General features: G+C 36.4%; 4 protein-coding genes across 8 annotated transcripts in view; 3 read left to right on the top strand and 1 right to left on the bottom strand.

Moving 5' to 3' along the window:
• The first annotated feature begins 1,860 nt into the window (after positions 1-1,860).
• On the top strand, positions 1,861-7,302 carry bxdc2 (brix domain containing 2). The gene is given in 10 exon segments (XM_028026023.1): positions 1,861-2,221; positions 4,221-4,332; positions 4,423-4,466; positions 4,533-4,603; positions 4,691-4,740; positions 4,829-4,902; positions 5,067-5,117; positions 5,728-5,829; positions 5,969-6,097; positions 6,653-7,302. Coding segments are annotated over 10 exon segments (1,212 nt in total). The 5' UTR covers positions 1,861-1,891; the 3' UTR covers positions 6,902-7,302.
• rad1 (RAD1 homolog (S. pombe)) lies at positions 7,023-10,335 on the bottom strand. 2 transcript variants are annotated; one of them, XM_028026024.1, is made up of 7 exons: positions 10,227-10,335; positions 9,179-9,380; positions 8,983-9,091; positions 8,715-8,872; positions 8,521-8,621; positions 8,150-8,248; positions 7,023-7,637 (listed from the first exon to the last, which is right to left on the bottom strand). In XM_028026024.1, exons 2-7 carry the CDS (start codon positions 9,371-9,373, stop codon positions 7,460-7,462), a joined length of 840 nt encoding a protein of 279 aa, XP_027881825.1. In that variant the 5' UTR covers positions 9,374-9,380; positions 10,227-10,335; the 3' UTR covers positions 7,023-7,459. The 2 variants fall into 2 exon arrangements, with proteins under 2 accessions (XP_027881825.1, XP_027881826.1); XM_028026025.1 differs by having other exon boundaries at positions 8,715-8,869.
• On the top strand, positions 10,320-12,887 carry c21h18orf32 (chromosome 21 C18orf32 homolog). Of its 2 annotated transcripts, XM_028026027.1 has the most exons (4): positions 10,341-10,405; positions 10,436-10,475; positions 11,918-12,116; positions 12,210-12,887. In XM_028026027.1, the coding sequence occupies exons 3-4, from the start codon at positions 11,940-11,942 to the stop codon at positions 12,273-12,275; spliced, it is 243 nt and encodes an 80-aa protein (XP_027881828.1). In that variant the 5' UTR covers positions 10,341-10,405; positions 10,436-10,475; positions 11,918-11,939; the 3' UTR covers positions 12,276-12,887. The 2 variants fall into 2 exon arrangements, with proteins under 2 accessions (XP_027881827.1, XP_027881828.1); XM_028026026.1 differs by having other exon boundaries at positions 10,320-10,475.
• A 1,454-nt stretch (positions 12,888-14,341) lies between these two features.
• The window catches only part of dym (dymeclin), a 48,516-nt gene continuing 40,765 nt past the window's right edge, over positions 14,342-22,092 (top strand). Inside the window, exons 1-6 of one of the 3 annotated variants that reach the window (XM_028026022.1) lie at positions 14,342-14,566; positions 16,719-16,925; positions 18,812-18,864; positions 19,001-19,094; positions 19,755-19,891; positions 20,192-20,261. In XM_028026022.1, coding sequence (XP_027881823.1) covers positions 16,786-16,925; positions 18,812-18,864; positions 19,001-19,094; positions 19,755-19,891; positions 20,192-20,261 — 494 coding nt within the window. In that variant the 5' untranslated portion in view covers positions 14,342-14,566; positions 16,719-16,785. Of the gene's footprint in view, positions 14,567-14,989; positions 15,088-16,718; positions 16,926-18,811; positions 18,865-19,000; positions 19,095-19,754; positions 19,892-20,188; positions 20,262-22,092 lie in introns of those variants that run through there. The other 2 variants (XM_028026020.1, XM_028026021.1) reach the window with 2 other exon arrangements.

Genomic DNA, 22,092 nt, shown 5'->3' with positions numbered 1-22,092 from the left:
CCTCTTGCAGAGAGCTATAAAGATAGTTTGGTCTCCAAGTACAGTATATTAGGTCTATGCAGAAAATCTATCCTTGACTCTCTTTTCCATACTTTTACATAAATGTGTAAATCGAAGAGTGCTTTTTAAGAGCTCTTCCCATCTCTGTGTGATGAAAAAAGAAAGATGGGCCGTTCAAAATGGAAGATACTTGTTTTTTCTGGGAACAAAAGTACCCTGCTCTTAGACATAGACATCGCTCACGCAAAAGTAAACAATGTCGAGGTGCATTTTGTTTCCAAGGAAACACCAACACTGCTTTGGAGGGCACGGGAGGAGATGTGGAGACAGATTCCTTCAGGGATCTTTGCATCCGATTATTGTCTGTCGCATGAGACTTCCTCAAAGCTTATTGTGTTCAATCTCTGGAAAAACACTCCTCAACAGATTTTCATGGGCGGGCACTGACGCAAATGCACACATGTGCATGCTTGCCGAACACTTTTAATGAAGGGGAATAGAAGTTACTGGAAACATGCATAGTGTGGTATAGACTGGCCAAGCCAAGGTCTGCCTACTTAAAAGTGAAGCAAGTGCACATGGAGAGCACTTGTTGCAATACTGCTGTTGGTTTTCCACTACTGATTCACTTTACTTCTTTTTTTAAAAGGAGAGGCCTCATCATGCACATGCAGGCACTTATTCAGTGAATGAATACTCAAAAGTTTGTTGCGTTTGCCATGGACTGTCCAATATTATTTGTGAACAAGGAGCCACGAATATTCATATTAATACAGCATCTTAAATAAATCCCTCTATCTGTGAGTAATCTACTTTTAGGCAGACTAACTGGTGGCTCTCTATCGGGATGGCCCAGGAAATCACTCCCCCTCCCGTTTTCAGTTCTACTTAGTTGCAATAATGTTACATAATATGGCCATCTGCTCTTGACATTGATTTAAAAGTCTCACTATGTCTGCCCTGTGAGTGTTAGCAAACATTTGAACACAAGCGGCTTTATTGATGCCCTTAATAGCATGTTTTTGCTATCCAGAGCAATGATATACAAATACACGTTGCCCCCCTACTTTGATTTTGTTTCAATTTTTCACACATTTTGAAATGTTTCTTAATGTCAACATTTTTCAAACATTTTTTCAAAGAGTGAGAGGTGAGTCGATTATATGTAAGTATATACATATGTGTGTGTGTGAAACATAAACAGAGAGAGAAAGAGAGATAGGGAGAGAAAGATTTGGTATTATACTCCGTGTAAATGAAACCAGCGTTCTGTGTCTGCGTTCATAGTGACATCTAGCGGCTGCTTGCAGAACTGATTTGAGCGAAACTCAAACTGTACAGTTGAACCTGGATGTTTATCATGACATTTCACACCATTCCACCCAAGGATAGGTCGGAACAACTATATCTTTAAAATCCCCAAAAGGTTTTAACGTGCAAAAAAAATCAAGGGGTATGAATACTTTTAAAATCACTGCAAAAGTGGCAATTGCTTCAGTTAATCAAATGTTTCTTTGTTTTTTTATGGGAGATAATACATTTTTTAATCCTTTAGACACATGCCAAATATTATTCACTTTGGATCTGGGCACCTAAATATATTTGTATTTAATGAGAAATAAAAGATAAATGTAGAAAAAGGACAAAACACAAAAAATAGGACAACAGAGTATATCCATTATTAGAACTTGTTGGGTCAATTTGTCTCTATAATTAGCTTAAAATTGGATATTTAGACATTCTATTATAATTTAAAACCACCCTTGTAATGATATCCTTAGCTGTAAGGTCAAAACATAAAGTTTTACATAAAGTGTTACTGTCAGCGTGTTTAAATGCGAAGTCTGAGCGCAGACTGGTACAGAACCATCTTCACTCCGCTGGAGTTGAAATGCCTTACAAGTGTGAACTGACTGTCGGAGATTCACGCAATATTTGCGTTTTTGCAAGTCCCATGTCTTGGACAAGCCAGTTGGTGGCGGTACTGCTCCGTTACGATGTTTGTCAACCACCATTTACATAAAGTAGAAGAAGAAGAAGAAGAAGAAGAAGAAGACGGTCTTGTACAAGCATGGCTGCGTCCAAAAGAAAACGTGGAGGAGATGGAACCTCGGACAAAAAGGGGAAAAAGGGTAAATTTGTTGCAGATAAAGGCGAAACTCAGCCTGAAACTGAGCAGGAGACAAAAAATGAAGTTACTGTCCCAGCTCCGGTTTCTATGGTAAGTGATTAGCCTTGTTATTAGCCATTAAGCTAGCACCAGCGCTCATGTAGAATCCATTTTTAGCTGTTAAAGAAGGTGATTAATGGTATTATAGAAGACATCAGCGTTTAATAAACCACTACAAACATATAACAACAAGTGAACCTATGGACAGAAGGTCTTTAGTTAAACAAAGTTGTGAAAAATAACTGAAATACCAAAAACAAGCTATTAAAGATGCGTTTTTTAGATTTCTTCATTCGCCATGATTTTTGGCAGTGAATAAAATCGTTATCAATGACATGTTATATTAATTTGGCAATAGGATTACATTGGGAAACTTTTATATGAATGCACAAATCGTCAGCTGCTTTCACGATTTAAACTTCTCCACAATGGAAAGACACTGAATTTTAACATTGTTCAGGCCAAAATCTGTGAGTTTAATCCTTTATAAAAATGCCCCAGATGGTTTCCATAAAAGATCTTTGACGGTGTTTAGATGTGTTATTGATGGAATAAAAACTTACTTTATTGCATTGCATGCAGCCATTTGCATTACTACCGTCGTAGGGGCTCATTTTTCAAAGACAACAGTTAGTTTGCATATTTACAATGAAAATGATGAAATGAAATAACTCTCTAATGATGGAAAGTCTAAGCTTGAAATGAGCCTACCAGAATTAAAGTTTGTCTTTGGTTGCCTCTAATTGCTAGTAGTTTTGGTCTTTATGATTTTTGTGTTGTGTGATAACCTTGAAAATGTAGATAAAATCTCAGAAATCACTGTTACTGAATTTAAACAACTAGGCCTGTCACGATAGCAAATTTTGCTGAGCGATTAATTGTCTCAAAAAATTATTGCGATAAACGATAATATTGTTTGAAGACCTTTTTACACTGATTTAATGGAAATGACGTAATAATGCATGTGATTTCCTGCCAAAGATAGATGCACTTTATTTTCAAAATAATATTTAACACTGGAGCTGATAAACAAAATAAACAAAACAACCAAAAACAAAATGGATTCTCAGTCTCCATTAACAAAAAATGTACTTGATAAAAACTAAACAACATAAAGCCAAAGTGGAAATAAATACTGCATTCAACCAAAAGAGTGCAGATTATGAAGTCTGTATATTATGTTGCCCTTCAGTAATAATTAGATTTAAATAGAGAAGATGGGCACATCGACTACATGATGCAATAGTTCACACTACATGATTTTTGCTCCTATTTTCCCCCTTATGACAATCTTAAAACGTTGGTCTTTCTAAGATTGTGTGGTGTGTTACGGTAGATCATCGTTGCTGCTCCGATCTAAATCAGGGGTTTTCACCAACTGGGCGCTTTAACGCAGCCTGTTGAATGTGACAGGCAGCCAATCAGAAAGCCCGGATTCTCCTCCGTGCTTTCTGAGGGGAAATTACGTCGGGGAATCCCAAACAGCTGATACGGCGCAACCCGAAGTCCAGCGGACATTAGAGATGATACGTGGAAACAACATTAATGTTTATTCAACATGCAAAGAATATAGAAATGACAAGAGGAGGAGTTGGAGCGAAATTGCTACCGCAGTTGATAAACCCGGTAACTTTTCAGCTGTTCTTCGTTAACGTGACATAAATAGGTTATAATGATTTTCATTCAGGCAGGACTTTACGCTGACACTAGCCACATGCATTGCAGGTAGATTGTAGTAAAGCATTGATTAATGCCTGGTTTTAAAATTAGTTAACTGGACTTGTAGCCATTATTTAGTGCCCATTGTTGGACACCACAGAGCAGGAACGAACCCGATCACACCGTTATACCTAGGATTTCTGTCGGCTAATGTGTGGTCTGTCAGGTTTTGAAAACGGCCGACAATCGGTGTGTGCTGGGCTTTACACTGAGGAAACGAGGAAGGGGGGGGTCAGTGGAGAGCACCGGAGTTGAGTTTTAATTTATCGTACGATTAATCGATTTATCGTTTATCGCAACAGGCCTATAAACAACCATTTTTCCTAAACAGGGCAAATGGACCAACAAGGAAAGAGTTCTTATCTTCTCTTCAAGAGGAATCAACTTCAGAACCAGACACCTGATGCAAGACCTGAGGACCATGATGCCTCACTCAAAAGCAGGTCAGTGTTGAGGCATTCAGAGTTGTCTAATGATGGTAACGCCTGAATGTATGATGAGCCAAGATTTACTTCCACAATGTTCTGTACCAGATACCAAAATGGACAGGAAGGACAAGCTGTTTGTTGTTAATGAGGTAAGTCTGTGAAGAGCAGAATTCCTCTCATCTCACAGCATAGCCTGATGTCTGTGTGCTTTCCAGGTGTGTGAAATCAAAAATTGCAACAAGTGCCTCTTTTTCGAGGCAAAGAAGAAGCAGGACCTCTACATGTGGTGAGGGTTTCTGTCTAACGTTTAAGCTTTATTATTACTGGAAACCATATATATTTTACACTGAATCATTCTGTTTTCTTTTTGTAGGATCTCCAACTGCCCGCATGGACCTTCTGCAAAGTTTCTGGTTCAGAACAGTAGGTTGTTTCTCTCCTTCAGCTCTTAGATGCGAAGGATATTTGTGGTGTTGCAGATACTTGATAAATGTTATTGCTTCCCTCCCAGTTCATACGTTGGCTGAGCTCAAAATGACAGGAAACTGCCTGAAAGGATCAAGACCACTGCTCTCGTTTGATCCAGTGAGTGTCACACAGGGAAAACTTGCTGATTTGCCCAATGAAAATAAAAATGTATAACATTAACATGGAGATATTTTGCCTTTGTTTTGTGCTCCATGATCTGAATAATGAGCAGAGTTTTGATTGATGAAATCTAAAACCATCTCTTTGTTTCCTTTTAATAGAAATTTGACAAAGAGCCCCAGTATGCTTTACTGAAGGAACTCTTCATCCAGGTTTGTTTTTTGTTGTTAAAGCTTGAAAAGAAATTCCCCCAACAGTGAAAACGTCTAATACAGGGTGGAATTTAGTGTGACTGAAAGGTAGAAAAAGAAAGAAAATGTATTTCCAGACTTAATTCTGTACATTGGTTTGCAAATTTTTCCATTTTATCCATCTGTCAGTTACTTTATTCCTTCCATCAGTCTGATAGTCTGTTCACCCATTTATCTAGTCGTTCGTCCATTCCTTAATTTCATTTATTCCATCCATCTATTTTTTTATTCATTATCTATTCATTTTTTTCCAGTTTAATTCTGTTTAGTTCTTAAGTCAATCAATCCTCTGTTGTTTTTGCAGGTTTTATATGTAAAGCAGACCAAGGCACAATATTTACTATATGTTTTGTTTTTTTCCCTTTAAAAGAAATTAGCTTTGAGAGAAAAAATCATAAGTATGAAAAAGTCTTAAGATTTTGTCATGAAAAACTGTTTAGCAAGTGGAACCTAGATAATTGAAATGCTAAGCACTTAGCTTTTACCCGATGCATGTATTTTCAATGTTTGTTTTTGTTGTTTGGAGAATTCTTTTCAGTTCCAAAGAAATTACCTTTAAGTTTTCTTGTAGACATTTTCCACGCCTCACTATCATCCTAAGAGTCAGCCTTTTGTGGACCACGTCTACACTTTCTCCATCGCAGACAACAGAATATGGTTTAGAAACTACCAGGTGATCTTTCTTCATGTATCCTCACGTTTTACACTGTAAAAGCACATTTTTAGTAGACACTTTTACACAAGGCAGAGTGTTTGTTTTTCTGGGTCTTTGATTTACATTTATAGTAATTCCTCTATTTTTCCACTTTCAGATAATTGAAGAGGACGCCTCTCTGGTGGAGATCGGCCCACGATTTGTTCTAAATCTCATAAAGATCTTCCAGGGAAGCTTTGGAGGGCCCACGCTGTATGAAAATCCCAACTTCCGATCTCCAAACTTGGTAAAAAAATCATATTTAATCAAGTTTCTTTCTTAATTTTACTGTCACATTTCATTTTTTTTTTTAACTTTTCTCTTGTAATAATATTCATCATTGCTCAAGCGTGGAAGATAGACATTTCATCTAACTTTTGCTGCCACTGCAAAAGTGGTTGATATTATTAGGGAGAGTAAATGTTCTCTGACTCTGTACCAGAGACACCACAGATTAGCCTGCATTTATTTTTTTCAGCATGATGGACGAAAAATCTTAACCCAAGAGGGAAAAAAATCCACCCTTTTGTATACAACCAATAAGCACCAACATGTCAAACTGATACTTTGTGGTTTGAAAGTTATTACAGCAGAACTACTCAGTAGCTAAATCATTTTTAGTGAGATCAGAACGAAACAAAAAGTGTGGAAGCTCTGGATGCATGTGTGATATTCAGAGTGCTGCTTTTAAACAGGAAGTCTGTCTTGTTACGTTGCGCATACATTTTTTGGGACTGAAGTCCCAAAAACTGACTGTAGCTATTGTTGTAATCCTGCATTTTTTTCCCCCGTGCACCCACAGCACAGACGGGAGATCCGCCTGGCAGCCGCAGCCAAAGTGCGAGAGAAGCAGATGGTGAAAGAGATTCAGAAAATAAAGAGGAAAGATGCGAAGGAGGTGGTCGACAACGATGTGACGGCTGACGTCTTTGTTACACCAGATGAACGGAAACCTGTTCACATTCAGACGGAGCCACCTGCGCCAAAAGTAGTGAAGAAGAACAAACACAAAGCTTTCAAGAGGGAGCGGATGCAGCGGGGACGCAGATGATTTGCTTCAGCCACAGTCCTAATTGTTTTCTCCTTTTTTTTCTTCTTGATGTCGTGTTGTGTTCAGTGAAATGTGCAGAAACTAATTGGCCATGTACACATCTTTTATTTTACAACACATCTTAAGTATTTACAGTCCTTTTTAATAAAAAAAATACATGCTGTTATATAAACCAAGCTTGATATAAATTGTTTTGTATTAAAAAAGATATAATTTTCCGGTGTACTTTGAATGTGTACCTCAAAAAAGTATGTTTTTCCTCAGTGTACTAATTTCACCTGGGGTCCATTTTGTGTCAGATGAGTCAAATATTTGCTGTACAAAGAATCATCATGAACAAATACTTGTGAATCCCTGCATAAATATTTCCATATTAACACATTAAACATAAATGGAATTTACTCAACCCAGAACTTTTGAGTTTGACTTTGGCAAAACTACATACAGATACATGACAGGACTGGGTGGGCAATGATCTTACATGTGTCAAAAAATAAATATGAACAAGTTAATTGTGCTAAAATATAAACATTGTTACTCAATTCAACAAATCAGCTGTTACTCCTCCTCTACCTCTTCATCTGGACAACAGAAATATTCCACAAAGCAGATCTGACCATCGTCATTCCTGACCAGGTACTGCAAAGAAAGAAGGCCCCTGCTGTCTGTCCTCACTGAGACTTTACAGGATATAGCCAAGGCTTTGGTGGACGGCTTTAGTAAGGACATCTTGTATCTGTCGCAGGAGGAAATCAGAAGTTGAAATAAGTCATTGACGGATCCAGGGTGCAAATAATCAAACTATAAATGACCGCATTTCATTTAGTTTCTAGTTTCGTAAGCGCCTGAATGAAATAAAATGGTTTAAGGTTGAATTTATGGAATCTAGTGACATCTGGTGGTAAAAACAATTAACTACCTCTTATATAACTGTCGTAGGATAAAACTGAAGGGTGAACTGTGTACCTATGTTCAATAACTGCTTTAATTAAAATGATAAAAATGCAAAAATGTATTTTTAATTGTTGAACTTATGTAAACAAGTTTCACCAACTGCTTCAATTCTCTTCAAAAATATCCTTTTGGTCCAAATATTGAGCATTCCTTGGCCCTAGTTAAAATGATTACGCAGACCAGTATCCAATATTTTAAAAAGCAAAGGTGACTAACTGTTAGCTTGGTTTTTTATTAGATGACCTCTTGCTTTTCTGTGGTAAATGAAATGTTTCCACTGATGACTTCACTCACCTGTTGGTTTGTGTCGTGCTGCATTGAAAAAGCTCCATCATATCTGAATCCTTGGAGTAATCATAATGAGCATTTCCAGAGTTTCCAAATGTGGACAACCTGCAGAGTTGAAATGAAAAATAACACTTTTTAAAGGTAATAGGGTGTACAACGAGAAACAATATTGAGGTTATTGTGTAGGGGAATACACATAATACAGGGAACAACATTTTACTATAGTATAATTCCTGATAAATTAGTGATAGATTTTACATTGCATTGATTTATTTTCCTCAACAGCTGAAATGTGAATTATTGGAAAGTGTTTTTTTTTTTATTTTTACTGCACTATCATAAACCATAGAACACTATAAAAACTTCAGACAGCCCACCTGAAGTACGGCTGGCTGGGGGACATGGTGATCTGCAGCACCTCGCTGGTCATGTCCAGTTCAGAAAAGGCTTCCTTTAGACTCTCTGACTGAAGAATGACCTTTGAAAAGAGGCAGAAACAAAAATTTACTCATATATATTCTATGACGAGTCAAGAAATGCTGTTTTTTGAAGAACAAAAACAAGATTGAACCTTGTTTGTGACATTGGAGCTGGAGAACTCAAAATCAATTGGTTCTTCTGGTTCTTGTGTGTTAATTTTGCAGACGGTCACTACACCACCCTCCTCCAGGAACAATGTCAGAGGATGACCATACCCCATGTAGCACATTCGCAGAGCCGTTGATGCTCCTGAAACATCATACAAGGCATGAGGTAAAAAAAAAGAAGAAAACGTGTAGAATCGGGGTCATACATTTAGTTTTGTTTCATTTTCCAGTCATGTTCCTTTTAGTTTTCACCTGCTGCTGTGCTTCCTCCAAAGATATTCAGGCAGTCGAGCAGAACAGTAAGATTAACTTGAAAAATAACCATATCTTCTTTTAATGTGAACTCTTGAAAGATATCTGCCTGAAAGAATTTAAAAAGAAAGAGTTAATATTTCAAATATAAACGCAGAAAAACTTGCTTTTCTAAGTGCTTGATAAAAAAAATTACCTGAATAAAGGCATTGGCTTGCATACATTTGCAGTCCTCCACTGTGACCTTCAGGCCGTTTGCTGTTGCTGTGAAGATGGCGTGGTCCTTGCAGGTGATGGCTTTCAGGATATTGGAGAGATTGCGAGCGTTATCCAAGTTGGCTACCAGAACATACTGTTCATCTTGACTTTGAGATTGCGTGGACAGAGGCATTATGGGCCTGGAAAGCAAACACAAAACCCCCCACAAAATAAATGTATATATTTGTCAACACTTGCACTAGGAATGTGACCACATGATCTCATATATTGTCAGCCTTTGTCATTAATTTTTGGTTATTTTCAGTTTTATGTTTCCTGGACATTTCCTTCCTGCGTAATTCTCCTCGATAAAAAACTGTAGTGGAAATGCACCAATTCGTTTTTTCTTTTAATTTCTGGTTTTCTTAGTCTGACCAGTTGATTTAAATGTTTCAATCAAAAAGAAAAATAGGCTGCAGATTCTTTGACATAAGCAATATTTTGAAACCCCACTGAAAATGAAGTAATTACAAGACTATATCCGTTATTTATGCATCAGAGCTTATATCTCTAATAAACTAATAAACATTTATAGAGAAATATGGTGGAAGTTCATAGTTTTGAGGTCATAGCTTGTACTCGAGAAAGTGTAACCGTGCAAATATGCTGCTTTAAAATATGTGCGAAAAGGCCACATATGAATGTTGGGATCTTAATAAAAACAAACAAAAAAATGTTTAGCTTAATGAACAGGTGAATTAAATGTTACATATTACTGCAAAATGCAACATAAAATGCTAGTTATTAATGTTTACGATTTACTGCAACAGATAAACATTATGGGTCGGCCTAGATTTTTGGAGGTAAGGTGTATCATACCCAATGAAATTTATATTTTCCCGTTTGCTAGCTAGTATACTTAGTCATTAAAAATATGTCACTGTTTAGCAATTCAAAAACAAAACACCGCTGCGACGTTAATTATTAGGCATTATATTATCCGAAATACAGTACGTGATGTAAGAAGACGAGTATGTAGAACTTACAAGCAATCATCAGTCACTCACAAAGTTAGAAGTCAGCAGAAAAAAAACAACAAATGTTTTGAAGAGATCCCAACGTGCCCGCTGGCAAGTAGTTTCCGCTTTCGTCATCCACTTCTAACGGAAGTAGGATTGGTGTTCGAACATCACGTTCCAGAGAGTTCGCTCAGTCGCAACAAATTTACAGATATTCGCGCTTACCTCGCCGGCAGTACGTGACAACACCCGTGTTTTAATATTTGACTTATACAGGTAAGAGTTTTTACTTTTAATTAGGAGGGAATCTTTGGGAGCCTTTAGCCTTTTAATGTCTCTCGTTAACCACAGAGTTAACCCCGGAAGCTAACGTCGCCTAGCCACCGGCGACGTTACTAGGGTTAAAATGGCTACAAACAGTTTAAAAGGAAGGTTTGTCCGCTACTTTTTACCAGCGTGAGTTACGATAAACGGACTATTATGAATTTTATTATTAAACCCATGATTAATCTTATATACACATAGCACAGTTACATAAGTTATCTTTAAAGTTTTTTGTTGTGAACGAAGAAAAAATAAATGTAATGTAACAAACGGACCCAAGTCGTGTTATCTTATGTTGAGCCGAACTCAATTCGGTTTATTGAATTTAACCTGATAAATTGTAGTGCATTTAAATTGGGACTTGGTCACTTTTTTCACCGGGGTATACAATAAGTCTTTTTAAATGGGCCTAAGCTAAATGACTACTTCTCAAAAAACATTGAAAAATGACTTGTAATGGCTTAGATATTATCTCATCAGCTTAACCACTGCCTATTAAAGGGATGAGCTGATCTCTAAGCATATTGGTTGCAATTTTACCTTCATCATTGACATTTAACAAATACAGACTTGACTATATGGTGAAAACTGAATTCTAAAAAGGTGTTTAAGCTCTGTGAAAACAAGCAGCATGTAATCTGTCAGTACATTTTGACCAGTGTAGCTTTCTTCATAGATTATATCGTAAAGCTTTGGCATGTCATCCAACTGGCTTTTAACATAAAACGTGTTACATGTCTTTATTGGAAGTGGGGGGGAAAAATGCTGATTAAAGAAAGATAACTTACTTGTCTCATTTTGTTGTCCACTGACAGAGGAGTTGTTGGATATTTGATCTGCCTTTACAGATGAAACAATGACATTTAATAAAACTATGTAGCCTCAAAACTAGAGCTCACTGTATGAGTAAAATGCATCTTATATATAACATCTTCTCAGTACAATGAAAGATGACCCATTGTTGTAATCTGTCATTGTGTTACAGACTTAGAAATGTAAGTCCTTTAAAAAAATTTTGTTAAAAAAAAGTTTTGCTTTCGTGAAATTAGGCTGACAGTTTTATATAAATGTATAAACTGGATCAGTAAAGACCATTAAAAAGCAGAGGCACAACTCCATAGTAAATGTATGCCAGAAAATCTGGAGTGTTATTGCACTAGATGATATTAACCTTTCAACCCAATTCATAATATGTTTTTCTCTATTATATGAAAGAAACTGATGCATTTCTACTTTTCTCCTTCAAAGACACGAGGATGTGTGAAAAAAAGTCAATCTTGTCCATTTAACGTACTACCTAAACCTTACTCAGTTTAAATTGGTGAAATATTTCATTGAATATCAAGTTAGTAATTTGTACTTTTTGTCCTTTTCTCCTCTGGTTCTTTGTTTAGTCCACCTGTGTTAACCACAGCCATGGTGTGCATTCCCTGCATTGTGATTCCTGTCCTGTTGTGGGTCTATAAGAGGTTCCTTGAACCCATCATCTACCCTGTTATTTCACCCTTCATTCAAGCGTTCTGGAACAAAAAAGCTGTAACAGACACAAACACTGATCAGAAAGGCAGTGAAAATAGCAATGGGACTTACAAGGTAAGACATTTAGTGAACTATTTTAAGGTGTAAAATTAACCTTGTGTTATCTTTACTAACTGCCTCACTTAAAAAAACAAATTTCTGTTTCAGCCCCAAAGCAACGGTGAGGTGACTGCGAATGGCGCTACTATAGCAGCTGATAAGAAGACAGACTGAGTGCTGCCACTACTTCCTATTAACAAAGACTACAAATATTCCTATAGTATCATTTAGAGGAAACATTCAGTTTTTTTCAAATAATGTGACTATAAAGCTATTCAAAGCTTGTTTTTAGTTTTTCTTTCTTCTGGCTGAGATAGCGTCATTGTGTATTCTGTTTTTTTATTGCTGTTTGAATGAAACAGATTAAAGCACTTTAATGAAACTAAGGATGATAGAAAGCTTTCAAATAAATGCATATTTATTTCAAGCCTGACCTGCCACTTTAACTACTCTACCTTTCTGCAGAAATTGATGCAAAGACATCACAGCATAGATTCGTTTATATAAATAAAATGATTGTTGTAGTGCTGCTACTCATAAAAATGGCTAAAGATTGGTCGTCTTTTTTTTTTTTAACTGTAATAGGTTGTCCATTTTCAAAGTGTGAAGAAAATAAAAAGTTATTTATATGGAAGATACTCATTCCTTTAAACATACTTTGAGCATATGGTTTTCTTACAAATAATATATGAATCCAGTCTAGTTGTAATAAATAAAAGCTGATTCGTCATTCAATAAAAAATCAGCATTGCAGTTTGATGACAATATTTGATGCAAATTATTTTTTTTTTAAAAAAAAAAGCTAATCAGGAGATTTTGATAAATATATTTTCTGAACAAGTGGTTTAAAGCATAGAAGAACCAGATTGTAAAGGTTTTTTATTGGTAACCATTTGTGTTCATAGTTAGAAAGAACTGTACAGTTGTACTTTTTGATTTGAATTTAAATAAAAATGAATTAAAGCAACAACTGGCTTGGTTTCCTCCAGTTAGACATCATTATTATAAATCACAATTATTGCATTTCCTGCAAAATTATATATTCTATTTTAAGATGTTATTGTGAAAACTTTTCAGTTCAGTCTACTAAAAAGCTTATGTATTATTGTATCATTGATGTCTGATACAATGATACAATCTATCATTGCTGTATTGATGCATTGCATCGTTATACTAATGTATCAACTATGCAATAATGGTATTAATTTCTGCCATAATTGATTACTTTTAATGAAAATATGTGTAAAGTGCAACTTAAAACTATCTTATTGGAATGTACGTGACAGACCAAAGTAGTGCATGACGAAAGAAAAATAGACGGGTTTTATTTTTTTATAATCAAAATGTAGAGATTGCATTTCTATTGTTCCTTCTTGAATTAGTCACTTTGCAGAACTGCCTTTCACTCTAAGTTCTGCTGCATGTGAACATCTACTGAATGATTGATTCATTTTCAATCATTTCAGATGATTGAACATGAAGAAAAGCCTTTCTGCAAGATGATATTAGTGCCTATTACTGTGGGGACGCTGTGTTCAGGGTTATATACACAGCATTTTGCAGGAAGGCCTTAATGTTACACCATGGTGTCCATCCATCCATCCATCCATCTTCCTCCGCTTATCCGAGGTCGGGTCGCGGGGGTAGCAGCTTCAGAAGGGAGGCCCAGACTTCCCTCTCCCCGGCCACTTCTTCCAGCTCTTCCGGGGGAATCCCGAGGCGTTCCCAGGCCAGCCGAGAGACATAGTCTCTCCAGCGTGTCCTGGGTCTTCCCCGGGGCCTCCTCCCGGTGGGACGTGCCCGGAACACCTCACCAGGGAGGCGTCCAGGAGGCCTGGTGAGGTGTTCCGGGCACCATGGTGTCATCTAACCAGATAATCTCCTTCCTTCCATAAAACCATCTGCGAAGGCCAAAAATGCTTAAGATTGAATTTTGAGTGGACTCTGTTAATAAATTTGGGGTTTTGCATATTTGCACGGCATTGCGAATCTATTAAGGTGTACATCTAGGAGAGAAAGAGGCATATGACATAACTTAGTTAGCTTTAAAATAGATATACACTTTGCATTGAATTACATTTAGAACAAATTAAAAACGTAAAAAAAGAAATTGATTTGTTTATGCTATATCGAAGAAATGTTGACACGCCTAAATCCTAAAACTAGAATACTCGTTGGAACAGAAACCTGCATCTGTTTACGAACAGACGACGTCACTCACGTAGAGATCATCACTCACATTTCGTCATTACGCAATGGGTGGCGACGTGGAAAACATGGAGGAAAGGGGTACGTAGAGTTAGGCTAGCAGTGTAAATGACTTTGTAATTTCAAGTGTTTTCCTCTTTTGAAATAAACCCGGTAAACAGTCGGTATAAAACAGCTTCTTTCCGGAGAAGCTCTTGGCCATTAACGCTGCTGAAGCCAAGAGGAACCAAAGAAACTGCGAGAAGCTTTTGTGACAGGTAAGCTGAGCTGTCAGCTGATTGCAAACAACCAGTGAACGTTAGCTTTCTCCTCAATAATAATTCACCAACTAGCTGTAAAATGTCCTCATCAATCATAAACTAACCCTGGCGTGTCTCTCTCGGTGCTGTTTTGACACCAGTTTCCTTCGTTTAGCGTCAGAGATGTTGAGGCACTCCTCAATTCCTTCAGTTAAAGCCAGAAAATTGCTACCATTAACCAGACTCACTCATATGTGTGAACAGAAATGACACTTGAATACGTTGCAAACTTCACGTTTGCCACTATATGTATTCATGTAGCTACTTGCAATGTCTGTTTTTAGTTTACTGCGGTGACTGAGCACTGCTATGTACATATGATGCACTGCACCTGTTTGCAAAAGGCGTGTTATTAAAAGACAACTCAATGTCCTGGTTGATAAGACGCTATCCTGTTGGGTGTCTTCAGTGACTAAATGACCTGCTGCTCTGACGTGTTTGCATAGTAACTCGAAAAAAAGAAGATTTGGAAATTTGCAGTGAGTACATACAGATTTCTGAGCGATTGTAGCTTTTGGTATTTATAAAGTGATGACTTGGCTGTTTAGATAAATGTAGTCCAATTATGTTTTGTCTTCTTGTTCAGTGAATGTTAATCACAGTTGTGATTGCAATACCAGTGTGTTGCGATTTCTGTCCTCCAAGTTACTTTACAGATTGTATGAAGTAAGTTAATATGCTGTTTTCTTACAGTCCAGTTGTAGAGTTGAATGCAAACACATATTCCATTCTGACTATTACTAAATTCAATGCAATATAATTTCAGTGCTCAGTCAGCATCAGTTGGTAAGATATTATTTTTTCATGGATTTCTAATGCAAAAACATTTTCTCTATATTGATTGCTTTGTAGAATCCTTTTGATAATGATCACAATATGGTTTCAAATTCAAAGTTGAGTTTCTGGCAAATGTTATGTTTCAATATGAATTTAAAGAACAAATAAATATTAATTAATTAAACAATATCTGATGCATTTATTTTGAAAAATTATCACAAACTATGCACCAAGTTCCTTTCAGAATTGTTGAATTGTACAGATTAATATTGACACCTTCTCTATAAGAAACCTATTGATGCATAAATTTGAAGTGTGAATATGTCTGAGTACCACCAGAAATGAAGCCAATCAAGTTCATGCTGATGTCTTCAGTCTCTTCTTTATCTTGTAAAAATGCTTAAATAATGGTGGTCCCATGGACTACCTGTTAGGCCACATTTTCTATCTGTCTTTTTGAATTTTAAGGCCTAACCTTATCATTCTTTTTGATGTTTTCTGTTTCTCATTAAATTATCAAAATAGTTTCATTTTATTGCCCAGCACTGCATCTTCTCATTCTGTGAACTAGTAGTTAACACCAACAGGAAATGGATTTAAGTCAACTGACAAATGGCGCTCCTCTGGTCATCACAAACTTCTAAACACTATGAGTTATATTGAGCAATGCAGGATTGCAGAACCAGTTGTATGACAGAGGAAAAGACGTTCAGCAGAATGAGTCTGTAGTTTGTAGCAGAGAAGAGACACCAGTTCATTATTTGTTGTCTCGCTGACCAGAGAAATACATTGATGAGTAGAATACGATGCAGGTAATGCCAAGTTATGAACGGTTGGTAAAAACTTTTCTTGTATTTAAATGCGCATATTTAGCACAGAATTATAAACTGATTTGGCTATTGATTTACAAAGTATGTGGCAACAGTGGAAAAGAACGACTCCCAAAGCTCTAATTTAAAGCCCAAAATAATTTATTGTATTATAACTGTATGCATGTGCAGCTTGATACTGGTAACTCATTTATTCACATTTGTCTGCGAGTCTTGGAAAATAAGCTAATGCTACATCAGCAGTTTTAAGTAAGGCATCAAAAGGGAAAACCTTTGGTCTATATATTACAGACTGGGAAAGGTCAAATATAAATGGTTTTCTTTTTTCATATATTTGAATATTAAGTGCATATAGGTGAAGTTAATGGGCCATTCAAAGTATAATCAGTTTGTAAAATGTGAAATTAAAATGTGTAAACTGGAATTAAAGAACAAATAGCCTAAATGGATGCATTTTCTTAATTACTTTTCACATCGGAAATTAATATCATCATTTGTTATAGCATTTGGCTCATGCCCAGAAAATAAGGACTGAAGATCGGCAGGTGTGGCTGAAAGAAGCCAGGAAATATGGGAGCGAACACCAGCCAGGTTACTGACTTGTCCGAAAACACCAGCCTGAAGGCCCTGGTGGGCACAGAGACCATATCTGAAAACGACCCCTTTTGGAATCAGCTCATCTCCTTCACCTTTATCAGCCCTACAAACAGGTAAAAAACAGGAACAAAGAAACATTCTGAGTATTTTAAAAATCGTGTTGAAAATGTTCTGTCTTTCTCTTTGCCATTTCTGTTTGCGTACTGCTGAAAAGCAATGGAGCAGTTTTTACAATTTCTAGTTTGTTGTTTTTTATTCACTAAAATTTACAATTTTGACACTAATTTCTTCCCAGTAAGCTGATGGTGAGAATAACATAAAGTCAGTGTTAAGTGTACATGTTTTCCTGTCTAGAAAAGGAAGTAGTTAATCTTTGTCATAGTGACATGAGCACATCTTTCTAACTTGTGAACTTATTCAAAAATACTTTGTAATTTTACTTGCATAATGGTTTAGTATAAAAAATTTAACAATGTTATAGCTATGGAACAAATATTTATTTCATTCCTTTGCATGTTTTTGGAATACATTGACAAAGTCCTTCAAATTTGTACCCAGGATGTTTTGTAAGCTTTGATGCGAAATGTGTGCAGAGCTCGACTGAGTGATGACTGGGTTTCTGATAAGCTTCTGATTTTTGTTAACTGTTAACATGCAGACCCCTTGTTAAAAGGTTAATGCAAACGAGACATGCATTCCTGTTTGTGTTTGCCAGCTAACTTTGTTTCTGTATATACATAGTTGTATGTTAATCTGTTTTAGGATTTGTTTTGTCATTCGGTGGAGTGGTTCTCTTTCAGGTGTATGGGTGAATTCACAGGATGTACTTGAGACAGAATGAGGGTAAATCAGCTGTGATCTGTTGCAGCAAACTGTTGGTAACAGATTCCTTAAGTCTTTTAGGATAATCCTACATGGATCAACCTTGATCCATTTAGTTCATTTAGGTTGCTTAGTGTCCTGAATATTGCGTCAAAGTGAAATGATGTCTACAGGAATAAATTGGCATTCTTAGAAAATTGCATATTGCCTGAATTTGTTGTAACTTAGACTTTGTTTAGTGTTGTCACTCATACAGTATCTAAGCCTTTTCAGATTTATTTGGTTTTTATGTTTTAGCAACACCTAAATATTTTGAATGCTCAAACCAATGTTAAGAATTAGACAAAGATAATCTGAGAAGATGTAAATAACAGTTTTCAGCTGATGATGTAATTTATTATAGAAAAGATAAACAATGCAAACAAATCTGGGGCTATGTGGAATACTTTGGCACATTCTTATTGAATAATTGTTTTTATTCACCCAAATTGTGGGGCTCAGAATTGGACTTGCTGGAGTCTGCTTTGGATCATAGTCGAGCTGCATGACTCAAGAGTGTTTTAGCTTTAGCAATGAAGCTTTAGGTCAGAAACTGATAGCTGGTCACTTCTCTTCTGGCATAAATTAAACTGCAGGGGTACATTGAGTATGACATCTAGGTCCTGTAACAGCAAAACAATCCCGAACCATCACATTGACACTCATATGTTTGACTTGGGCACAGCGTTCTTCATGTAAAGTGTAACTTTTGGAGTAACTTCCAAAAAGTTCAAATTTGCCCTCATCAGTCCAGAGAATATTTTTCCAAAAGTCTTGGGGATCCTTAAGATTTCTGTAAAGTTTTTTTTTTTTTGTTGCATCTTAGCATTCGGCTGGGTGAATGGTTGAAGAAATTAATTTTCTCCTGTAGTGGGCCCTGCTGCATCTTCTCTTTGAAGGCAATAGGCTAGATATATATGAAAACCTTTTAGATTTACATATGCAGCATCATGGAGTAACCAAAACAATGTTTTACACTCAGACGGGGAAATGCAAAACATCATCTTTTTAAATGTGACTCATCAGCTACTTATTTCAGAAAGAAAAGGTTCAGAATATAACCTTTGTAAAATATTATGTTCTAACAGAGTGTAGCTTTAATAAAATCTTTTTTTTTCTTCATTTTCAAATTTCACAGTGGAGACTCGAAGTTACTTGAAGAGGCTGTCATCCCACTGGCCAAGACTCTCAGTATGTTGGATGTTTACCTCACAGTTGCATTTTTATGCTGGGAAAATGAGCACTTTATATGAATTTTATCTTTGTGTACTCCTTCTGCAATTTTTAATTGTTTTATGGTTTTTATCTTTTTTTTTTCCTTCTTCAGTTCAAAACAATCCCAGGACGGGAAACTTTGGTGCTCTTGTGAGAGTTTTTCTGGGCAGAACCAAGGAGCTGAAAATTTCTACAGAATGCCAGGAGTGAGTATGAGAGCATGTCTGAGTAAAAAAAACAACAAAAAAAAACAAACTTGTCTCATTGCATTAAAGATGACAGGGGATAAGAACACTGTTGTTGTTTCCTATGAGAGAAATGCTAATTCTGTGTATAAAAACTCCACAGTTACTAACTAAGCACAATTTATACTCATTACCTTGAGTAATTTAAACCTCAAGGTAACTTAAAGCTTAAGCTTTTTATTATCTTTGTCATTCTGCCACTTCCTCAAATTCATTTTGAAGCAAACGTGAATTGTGGACTAAAACAGTTTCAGTCTATCTATTGGATAATTTCTGTTCCACTCCTTTTACATTTTACATTGTCTATGTTTCATGTGAACATACAGCAACATCTGTGTTTTGACTTCTCAACTTTGTTGAAATAAACTTTGTGTTAATCATTTTTTCCCACATACCACCTGTTTTTCCTGCTGCCCTCTAGCAGGCGCTACAGGCCCATTAGAACCAGGGCAAACAGACTCATGAACAGTCTGGTGATTCTTGCTCATTTCACTCCTATTGCTTGTTTTTCCTCATCCTGATACAAAATTTCTTTGCTTAAACTTAAGTGTTAAATAAATATATGGATAAAATAAACTGCAAAATATTGTGATTCGTTTCTGTTTTGTCTTTCTGCCACAGTCAATTATTCATCTGGCAGGCACATAATGCACTGTTCATGATTCGCTGCCTGGTGAAGGTTTTCATCAGAGAGATGAGCGAGGAGGAGCTGCAGCAACAGTTCTCCTTCCAGGAGAGGGCGCCAGGCTCCTGTGGAGGTGAGCTCCATCAGACTGAGCTGTAAATATTGAGATAACGATTTAAAATAGCTTAAAGTATTAGTTTAAGCTATATTATTACAACAATCTAAGGAAAGCAGTGATTGTGTATTGATTTATGAATCAATAACATAACTGTGAATATTTTTTACATTCAGTTGCACTTAAACATTCTAAAGGGAATTGTGTTCACCAGGAATTATGTTGAATAAAAACTCAGATGTGCATGTGTTCCCTCCATTGCTTTATATGGTGGTTTGATTTAAGTAGTTATTTAATTAGAAATTATTGTTTTAGAAGCTGGGAGTGAGGACCTCTTGGAGGAGCTGTTGTTGAATCTCGTTCACCTGATTGTTGAAGTGCCCCTGCTGTAAGTATATCCGAGCATGCGAGGATATGAGTGTCGGAGAAACATGCATCTGTATTATGAATGACAATATCCTCTAGTGCTCTTATCAAAAGTGCCCTTTTTGATAATTACCATTAACAGATTTGTAACTATTAATGGTAAGTTTGACATGTGACTACAGAAGTATTTTGAAAATTTCTCTTTAAACTAGTAATAGTTCTTTTTGTCACTAATGTGTCTTTAGTCCCATCCTTGATCTTTCACTTCTTAAAGCCTAAGAAAAAGAAAAACCGTTGTTGTTCATGCAGGCCTTGCACCAGCAAGCTAGAGGTAAAAGCTGGGAACAAAATAAATTGTGAAATAAAAAAAAGGAAATTGTGTGAGAAACATCTGAAGGCAAAGAGAAAGTGATGTAGAGGTGCAGCGAAAAGGCTTGAAATGAAAGTTCATGAATGTTTCCAGTGAGTGGGAGAGAAGAGAACATAATGTTTGAAAAATAAAATCAGCCTTTACTCCCACTGGGCAGAGCACACACTAACTCTCTGAATTAATGAGGGAATATTTCACTGAGTGGGTGGCTCATCAATGGGTGAATTATTTGACTGACAGTCTACAAGACATACAGGGAGACTGCAGCTCTGCACACATCCCCTTTGCTCTCCACAGAGGCTTGTTAGCCATGTCAAACCAGTTCTCACAAACCGGCTGACATTTGGTATTTCCTCAATACTGCAATGTCCACCTTTTTTCTAATCTCATGTCTGTACTGGGTCAATTTTGACATTGTCTTCTGTTTAACTCATTTCTTTTCAATGCCCCTTATTCACTATTATTATTTTTTTTTCAGTTGTCTTTGGACATCAAAACCTGGCTCTTGTATAAATGCATTCAGCATTCCAACATTATTCATTGTTTCAAGCTTAAAGGCTCCCTGTTTTTCTTCCCTTCGCCACTTTGTGGCTGTCGGCCCATTTCCTCCGTACGTGCTGCTGCTTTGGGAATCGGGCCATTCTTTTGGTGTAGTCTCTCCAAATCTCCAGCAGACTTCTGCACCTTTTGTATCATTGTTTCACATGAGAGATGGATGGTTCTTTTTTTCAGTCCAATATAGAGCAAGCAGAAGCCGTTGATCAAATACTGGCTTATTGACTGGTACAAAAAGAATGTGTTATTATCCATTTACTGATAGGTTCCCTGTAAATTATTTGCTTAGTCAATGGAAAAAGATGTAGTGGAATTCAGGAACATATAAGCATAAATTTGAGCTTTAAAATCTATATTTTGTTCAAGCAGATTATTTAGAAGTCTGTCATGTCTTTAAGTTCAAGACATACTTTATTTCTTTTTAAATTTTGACAAGTTTCCTATTTATATTTGTTTGATATCATTTAATAAGGGAAATGGTTTTCTTATTTCAGATTTTTTGTTGGATGCAAGCATCATTTTCTTGTTTGGTTGTGAAGAGCTCATTTTTATTGAATTATGTGGAGATCATAGTTTAAATTGACTTTTTTTATATTTGTGATTAGCATAAGTAGCACAGTTGGCACAACTAAATGCAAATATCCCTTCAGAATGTAAAGTCTCATCTTAACTCTGAGATTTCCCAAAGGCTTGCAAACGTTTATAAATGTAGCATGTTAAGTGGTTGACAGGATCTGAAAGCTCAGAATAATAAAACAGCAACTTTTCTTTCAGATGTTCAGTCTGCTGGTGTCTTCCTAAATTGGCTCCATGTCAATTTGCACCTCTGCCAACTATGTGAAACCTCTGTAAAACACACATAAACAGATGTCCTGTCAGCCATTCAGTTACCTTTTTAAATAGGTTTTGGCATTCCCCAACGTTATTT

The sequence above is a fragment of the Xiphophorus couchianus genome, chromosome 8 (genome assembly GCF_001444195.1).
Source record: "Xiphophorus couchianus chromosome 8, X_couchianus-1.0, whole genome shotgun sequence".
In the NCBI taxonomy this organism is placed as follows: Eukaryota; Metazoa; Chordata; class Actinopteri; order Cyprinodontiformes; family Poeciliidae; genus Xiphophorus; species Xiphophorus couchianus.
Note: the sequence above shows the minus strand (reverse complement) of the source record. Positions and strands in the feature narration are given on the sequence as shown.

Coding starts and splice junctions, on each gene's coding strand:
- rad1 (XM_028026024.1), bottom strand. CDS start 9,373: ATGCCTCTGTCCACGCAATCTCAAAGTCAAGATGAACAGTATGTTCTG. Junction 9,092..9,178: donor AAGCCAATGCCTTTATTCAG/GTAATTTTTTTT, acceptor AAATTCTTTCAG/GCAGATATCTTTCAAGAGTT. Junction 8,249..8,520: donor CCCAGCCAGCCGTACTTCAG/GTGGGCTGTCTG, acceptor TCAACTCTGCAG/GTTGTCCACATTTGGAAACT.
- c21h18orf32 (XM_028026026.1), top strand. CDS start 11,940: ATGGTGTGCATTCCCTGCATTGTGATTCCTGTCCTGTTGTGGGTCTAT. Junction 12,117..12,209: donor ATAGCAATGGGACTTACAAG/GTAAGACATTTA, acceptor TTTCTGTTTCAG/CCCCAAAGCAACGGTGAGGT.